General features: G+C 54.6%; 1 protein-coding gene across 2 annotated transcripts; it reads left to right on the top strand.

The window, feature by feature from the left end:
• Positions 1–3,481: 3,481 nt before the first annotated feature.
• Positions 3,482–6,826, top strand: Emp3 (epithelial membrane protein 3 (MAM blood group)). 2 transcript variants are annotated; one of them, XM_026406348.1, is made up of 5 exons: positions 3,482–3,552; positions 4,267–4,534; positions 4,761–4,863; positions 5,679–5,819; positions 6,600–6,826. In XM_026406348.1, exons 2-5 carry the CDS (start codon positions 4,457–4,459, stop codon positions 6,767–6,769), a joined length of 492 nt encoding a protein of 163 aa, XP_026262133.1. In that variant the 5' UTR covers positions 3,482–3,552; positions 4,267–4,456; the 3' UTR covers positions 6,770–6,826. The 2 variants fall into 2 exon arrangements, with proteins under 2 accessions (XP_026262133.1, XP_026262134.1); XM_026406349.2 differs by having other exon boundaries at positions 3,492–3,552; positions 4,442–4,534.
• Positions 6,827–7,715: the final 889 nt, after the last annotated feature.

The raw sequence follows: 7,715 nt of genomic DNA, 5'->3' as shown, positions 1-7,715 counted from the left end.
GGTGGGGAGGAAGGGCGGAGGAGGAGCGGAGGAGGTGGTGAGTGAGCCACTCGTGGGGCTCCCCGGGGCTTAGACTGACGGCTTCAGGGCCTGCGAGGGCGGGTCTGGGAGAGTCTGGGAGGAGTGGGACTGAGAAGGTCCAGGGCTTCGGGGTGGGTGAGGGGAGGAGCACCGGCACTTGTCAAAGGTGGGGCTGTCAGGGACCACAGGGAAGACCGGGGCCTGTAAAGGGCGGGGCGGGGGCGGGGCCTGTAAAAGGCGGGGAGGGGCGGGGGCAGGGCCTGCGGTGGGCGGGGACAGGGCGGTATTTAAAGGGCGGGGCCTTAAGGGTGTTCCGAGGAGCTGAGTACTTAAGGGGCGGAGCCGCGAGCGGCTGCCAAAAGTCCTGCGGAAACGCGGGAGGGGCGGGCTACCCGGGAGGCGCTAGAACCCGGAGGGCCCTTGGGAGGTCAGGACGGTCCGTGTGGGGAGGGGACCTTGGGGTTGTGAGGGTCTGAGGAATGTCGCGGGCCTGTGAGCCGCGGACTGTGTTTCCGGGAAGGAGAGGCAGTAGTTGAAAGATCCTAGAGAGAAACGTCTGGAAGGCTTTTGGGCTAGACTGAGGTCCTTTGGGGCCCGTCGGAGAAACACGCGCCTCAGGCTGATTAAGGCCACGTTATTTTGAGACTTCATTAGCAAGGAGGCGGTGCCAAAGCCGGGAATTGTGGCGGGGGCGAGCGCTCACCGCTGCCTTTGGTCCTCGCAGAAACTCGCTACGCATGCGCGGCCAACGGCTTCCAAAGAAGCCGCCAAAAGAAGCCCTTGGCCACCTACCGCGTCTGCGCATTGGGAGGCGGAAGTGGGCGGGACCTCAGCGCTGCCGCCTTTGCATCCTCTGGCCACGCCCCTCTTGATCACACCCTCTTTCCGCAGGACCTGCCTCCTCCGCAGCCAGCTGCTGCCCACATGGGCCTCCCTCGCGGGCGGCCAGTGGGCGCCTCTCCTGCAGGCAGGGTGTGCCCGACGCCTGCGGTTTCCTGTGGGAGGAAACGGCTCGCGGACGCTCAGCTCTGCTCGTATCCTCAGAGGCACGGAAGGGGGAGATCCCGCCACCTCTCTCGCTTCCCAATTCTCGCCTTCCACAGAGGCCCGCCTACCCTCACCCTAAAAACACCCTCCAGAGTACCTAAGTCCAGCTCTGATCCAACCCAGGGAACCTGTCTTGGAGTGCGAGGGCTGTTTCTCAGGGCCCTTTTCAATTTACGTCTGCCTCCTCCGTGAAGCCCTACTCCTCCCAAGACCTGGGGCGGGGCTGTACTCCCAGAGGAGCACATGGCACTCTCCCCCAACCCAGAAGTTTTCCCTCAGTGACCTAGACTTTTAAACTTCCTTGAGAATTCAGTCCCAGTCTCCATCCTCAGGAATTTAAGTTTGGGATTCCTTATTTTCCTCCCCAAAAGATTCTCAATTTTGGATTCCAGACTTTAGCCTTGGGACCCAATGGACCCAAAAATTTGCTCTTTCACTGGGCGTGGTGGCGCACACCTATAATCCAGCGACTTGGAGACTGAGGCAGAAAGATCACAAGTTCAAAGCCAGCTCAGCAACTCAGCAAGGCTCTAAGCAACTGTCTCAAAAAAAAAAAAAAAAATTAAAAGGGCTGGGATGTAGTTCAGTGGTTAAGCACCCATAAAAATAAAACAATTTACTCTGTCGCTGGACCCTGAATTTTTCAGGGTCTGCCTGAATCCACTCAGGACTCAGGGCCTGATGTAAGTAGCAGGACATACAGTAACAGTGCTCACTGTGTGCCCAGCATTTCTCTAAGACCTATACTTTGATGTATTTACTATCATCCCTATTTACAGGTGAAGAAACTGAGGCATGGAGGGGTTATAGTAACTGCTCAGAATCACACAATGAGTAAAGCAGCTTGGATTTGGATCCAGCCACTCTGGCTCTAAAGTCTGTGTTATAATGGTACCCCAGCTTCTGGGTCTTCAGATACCCACCCAAGCACTGAATTGTAAGACTCTCATCTCCTCAGGGAGCCCAAATCAACACACCCAGCTCTGGCCCCATCTGATACCAGACATGTCAGCATCCATTCCCCAACTTTCAATTCATTAGGACCCTGACACTTGGTCCCCTTCAAAGAGATCCAGGTCCACAGTAGCAATCACCCACACACACCCTAATTCAGTATCCCAACAGTAGACAATAATAATAGTTAACATTAAGTCCCTGGTGCCAGAGTTCTGTTAAAGCCCTCTAGTGGCTTCCCACTGCACTTAGAATAAAATACAAACTCCTCCCTTGGTCTTCAAGGGTACCCTTTGATTCCCTTCCCACCATTCCCTCTGGCTCCCTTTGCTCCAGCCACACTGGCCTTTCTGTCTGTTGCCCAAACAACTGGAGCTTGTTCTTAAAGCCTTTGTACTTCCGCTTCTGCCTAGCACTCAAATGATTTCTGTCTTTGGGTCTCAGAGTAAATGTCACCTCCTCCAAGATGCCTTCCCTGATTACCTGTTTCAGAGAGCCTCCCCTCATCCAGTCATTATCTCCATTGCTCAATTTCCTTCAAAGCACTTATCACTATCAAATTTGTCTTCCTCACTGGTATGTTTCTTTTTATTGCCCATCTCCCTCTACTAGAAGACAAGCTCCACACGATTCACGTCTAATTTATTTATTATTGATTTCTGCTTCACGGGAAATGTTCAATAAACGTTTGGTGAAGGAAGACACGTCTCCAGTGTGTCAGTGTACTGGCATTACCTTATTCATTCAGAACTAGAAGAATGACTGTCATCAGTTTATTAGCTTGCTGTCAGCATGATGAGTCCCACTACACAGATTAGGAAAGTGAGGCTCAGAGAAATGAAATAAGTGGCCAAGATTACCCAGTCAGGAAATGAGGACACTGGGATTCTTAACTCCCCCCCACCCCCTGCAGAGTTTAACAGGGGCTCCTCTGACCCTCACCACAGAGCCAAGTCCACCAGTCCCATGCCCACTCCCAGTCATAGGAATCTGCCTCCTCCCAGGTCTCCTGCCCTCCCATCATCCAGCCCCAAAGTCCATCAATGACACAGGACGACGGACCCCAGGACAAAACTCAGAGTCCAGGAGGCCTGAGAATCGGACCCTCCCACCCTGATGTCTGCCCCAAGGGCCTTCACATCCCAGTCCTGGGAGGGAGCCCCAGAGGATGCCCGTCAAGGGGACACTGGGCAGGGGTTCCTCTCGGGGAATTCCCTCTCAGAGGTTCCTCCCACTGGCTGCAGACCTCAGCTGGGTGCGGTGAGGGTGGGTATAAAAGGGTCAGTATATATTGAGAGGAGCAGAGGAGAGAGAGAAAGAGGGTTAGGCAGGGAGACGGAGAGAAAGAGAGAGAGGTGGGGAGAAGGAGGGAACCCGACGGAGGAGAGAGCGAGGGAGGGAGGAGGGAGGGAGGGAGGCGGCGAGGGAGGCGGGGGCCTCGAGAGGGTGGAAGGAGGGAGGAGAAGGGCGGGGCACGGAGGCCCGAGCGAGGGACTCGACTCCAACTCTTGACTTTTTCCGCGGCTCTCGGTAAGTTTCCAGTCCGTTATTCGAGCTGGGATTTCTTTATTTACTTGGGAGTGCAGCAGGTTGGGAAAGACACCCCCAGACTGCGAGAGACCCCCCCCCACTCTCGCCTCCCCGTGGAGACTCTTGTAATTTAAGAAGGGGTCTCAGCACTTGGGGTAGAGACTCAGGAAGGGGTGGGGCCGGCATGGATTGGGGGTCTGCTGGGGAGAGTCCCCGACAGGAAAGCATCCTGCAGTTTCTCCCCAGGGCTGTCCACTCTCCCCCCCCCCGAGGGCCCGAGATCAAGGGGTGCGTGCGGACACCTCAGTCTGCGGAACCTCCAGGCCCCCATTTCTGGACACTCCAGGGTGCTGGGAGCTGTTCCTTCCTCTCCAGCCTCCCGCTCCCGGCCCTTCTCATCCATCTTCCCCAGAAGGTGTCTGGCAGGCACCAGTCTGGCAGCAGGGTGGGGTGAGGACCTCGTGGACATGGCCAGGGGCTGGGGTTTCCCTGGTGCTTGGAGGCAGAGGGGTGGATGAGTCACCAGATGAGTCACCCGGTCCCCCTCCTCCCCACCCCAGGAGGGGAGTGGTGTGAGTCAAGGATGCCTGTCTCCTAGCCCCTGATACATGGAGGAGTGGGGGTCAACTTGAATTTTCGTAAGCTGACCCATATGTCCCCAGGGACAGGGATCTGAGGAGACAGGGGCCACACTGCTAGTCTTACTCATTCCAGCACCCAGGACCTGACGCTGGCATTCTCCAGCCCCTGGGAAACGCAGGAGACCAGAGCTCAACTGCCTCCTCCCTGAGGAGTCCAGACCCCAGCCCTCCTCCCTCAGGATTGGGGTGTCTCATCAGCCTGGGTACCAGCCTCTTAAGCTTCCATCTCCTGACTACCCACTCCCCAGGCTTCCACCACAGCCATGTCGCTCCTCCTGCTGGTTGTCTCTGCCCTTCACATCCTCATTCTCATCCTACTTTTTGTGGCCACTTTGGACAAGGTAAGCCTTCTTGGAGGCGGGGCCTCCCGTTCTCCTGCAGACAAGCCACGCCCCTTCTCTAAAACCACTCCGGCGCTGCCCGCTTTTTCTAGTCTCCACGCCCTCTCCTACTCTACCCGTGCCCTCCCCACCCACCCCCCACACCTGGCTCTTTTCCTAATCCTTCCTAGGGTCCTCCCGACCCCGCCCATCCTCCCCTCCTAACTCCGCCCTTTCTCCGTCCCAGTCCTGGTGGACTCTCCCGGGAAAGGAGTCCCTGAATCTCTGGTATGACTGCACGTGGAACAACGGCACCAAAACATGGGCCTGCAGTAATGTTAGTGAGAATGGTAAGGACTGAGGGGTGGGGGCCCCAAGCCTCCTCCCCACTCTCGGACAGAGGATTGAGAACCCCAAAAGTCGGATTGGGCGGGACAGGGCCCTGCGGCTGAGTGGGTGGGGTTGAAGCGTGCCCACTGGTCTGAGTTGCTCCTGTTCTAAAGAGGTGGGGCTAAAAGCCCCCTCCTTATGATTCAGGAAGGGTGAACTCCACATGCTATAGGTTTAGGGAACGGGGAGACAGTTCCCCTAATTCTGAGAAGATACTGTTTCCAAAGTTTTAAGGAGATGGAGATGGTGTCCTAAATGGAGCATGGGACCAATTTGTCCAGATTCCAAGGGGGTGGAACATTAAGTTTCTTGAAGGGTGGGACCCCGAGAACCTGAAAGCTTTACCCTTCTAAAAGTGAAAGAGGTGGGGCTGGGATGTGGCTCAATGGTGGAGGCTTGCTTTTCCCCTAAGATCAAAGCAAATGGTTTGCCCTCATTTCTATTCAGTGTTGTACTGGAGTTAGCTAAGGCAAGAAAATGAAATGAAAGGAATTAGTAAAAAGCATCTCACTGGGAATGTGGCTCAGTGGTAGAGCACTTGTGTAGTAAAAAGCATCTCTATTCCTAGCAGACATGTTTGTTTGTGTAGAAAAATCCTTCTAAAATCTGCAAAGTGACCACTAGAATTGATAAGGAATTTAGTAAGGTCATGTAAGTATACTAAGTATCTAAACTCATGGCTCTACATGGGAGAGGGGATAAGAGGGGACAGGGCAAATGATTAGCAAACAGAAAGTGGGACCAGTGATTTCCACCTCTCTCCTCCTTCCTGCAGGTTGGCTGAAGGCGGTGCAGGTGCTCATGGTGCTTTCCCTCATCCTCTGCTGTCTGTCCTTCATCCTGTTCATGTTCCAGCTCTACACCATGCGGAGAGGAGGGCTCTTCTATGCCACTGGCCTGTGTCAACTTTGTACCAGTGAGCATCCCCCATTTTCCCTCCCTACTTGGGGCACTGAGGGGAAGGATGGAAAGTGTCAGGATGCCTGGGGCCCAGGGACACCTGGTGAAAGAACAATTTCCAACATTCCAAGAACCACCTGAAGTGTCTCAGTGAACTGCCTCTCTGCCCCCAGGGCTGATGGGAGTTGTAGTTCTCAGTGACAGCGCTGGGTTTGCCCTGAGTCATGGGGGGGTGCTGGTATGAGGGAATTTAGAGGTTCAAGGAGCCAGAGGATGGGTAAATAATTTGGGTCTTAGGGATGAGGTATAGCTAATGAATACCCCAAAGGGGAGCTGGAGATCACAATGGTAATTGCATCATTTCAGCCAGCTGTTATTTCTGGAGTAACTACCCTGTGTCAGACATTTAAGGGAGTTTTATTTCCTTTTTTTTTTTTTACTTAAGGTGCAAAGAGCTAAATTAATCATAGTCCCTAGCTTTCAAAATATTATCTTCCTGAGTTCCTGCAAAGCCCCGATCTTGTTTTATTAATTCACTGTTGCATGCTAGGGTTGTAAAACACACAGAAAATTCCATGGATGGATGGATGGACAGGTGGATATGATCGTCCCATTCTATGGAGAAGCAAATAGGAGCCAGAAATTAAATTAATTGCCAAGGCCCCTCAGTAGCTCCATTGCCTGGCGCTGGCAGGAGAGAGCCATGACCTCAGCAGCAGCAGGCGGCGGTGTACCCACCCCCTGGCAGTCAGGAAGTCTGTGGGCACAACGTGACGCCCCTTCCCTTTTCCCGCAGGCGTGGCAGTGTTCACCGGGGCCCTGATCTACGCCATTCACGCGGAGGAGATCCTGGCAAAGCACCCGCGTGGAGGCAGCTTCGGCTACTGCTTCGCCCTGGCCTGGGTGGCCTTCCCCCTCGCCCTGGTCAGCGGCATCATCTACATCCACCTGCGAAAGCGAGAGTGACCGCCAGCCCCGGCCCCTCGCCTCGCCCGGAAGCCCCCAGCGTAATAAAAGTGTTTAACCGCGACTTCTGCCATTGCCTCCTTCCTTCTTCCTGGCGCCTTCAGGGCCCCTGGTGCACACACCTCCCTCCTGTACCAGGCGGACCCACCTCAGCCGCTCCACCTCCGAATGCCAGTCTCCCAGCCCACAGCCCCTTGCCTCCTGGGAACCAGCGCCCTTTTGCTCCCACAGATTCAAGAGCCAGGTCCTCCCCTCTGGGACCCAGAACCCGTAACGGGCACCCGAGTTAGACCTTTAGGCACGTCCAGGAAGAACCAGCAATCTGAGTCCCCAGCAAATCCTGTCAGGAATCACAAGCCTGGAGCCACTGTCCTCTCTGCTGGCTCAAGCTTACGTCTGGGTGCTCACTCTCTGGGGCCCACCACGCTCCTTCTAAACTGTTGAATTTTTAAATGTTATTTATTTATTTTTTAAGTTGTAGATGGTCACAATACCTTTATTTAGTTTTTTGTTTGTTTTTGGTTTTTGGGTTTTGTCGTGCTGGAGATGGAACCCAGTGCCTGGCGCATGCTGGGCAAGCACTCTACCACTGAGCCACAACCCAGCGCCCTGTGGATCCTTTTTTAACTCTCTCTCTAACGCTCCCTCTGGGAGGGGTTTTTCGTTTTCCCTGTTAGAAACCAGCCTCCCTCTCCTCTCTAGGACCCAACCCTTCCTCTTTCCCCCCTTTCCCCAAAGACTACCTAGTTGTTAACATCTTAGTAAATATCAGAGGGCACACCCCTCCTTCTGGCTGACCTGGTCCCACAGTCGGACACTGTCATGGACTGGACTCCACAGCCACCTTTCTCCTGGCTGTGGGAACAATCTGCACAACTGCACTTGACCACCCTATCTCCCTGTTCATGAGACCCAGACGCAAACCATGGCTTCTCCCCAGGAACCG

This window comes from Urocitellus parryii, chromosome 15 (assembly GCF_045843805.1).
Source record: "Urocitellus parryii isolate mUroPar1 chromosome 15, mUroPar1.hap1, whole genome shotgun sequence".
Taxonomy (NCBI): domain Eukaryota; kingdom Metazoa; phylum Chordata; class Mammalia; order Rodentia; family Sciuridae; genus Urocitellus; species Urocitellus parryii.
The sequence above is the reverse complement of the archived record's forward strand: the minus strand, read 5'-3'. Positions and strand labels throughout refer to the sequence as shown.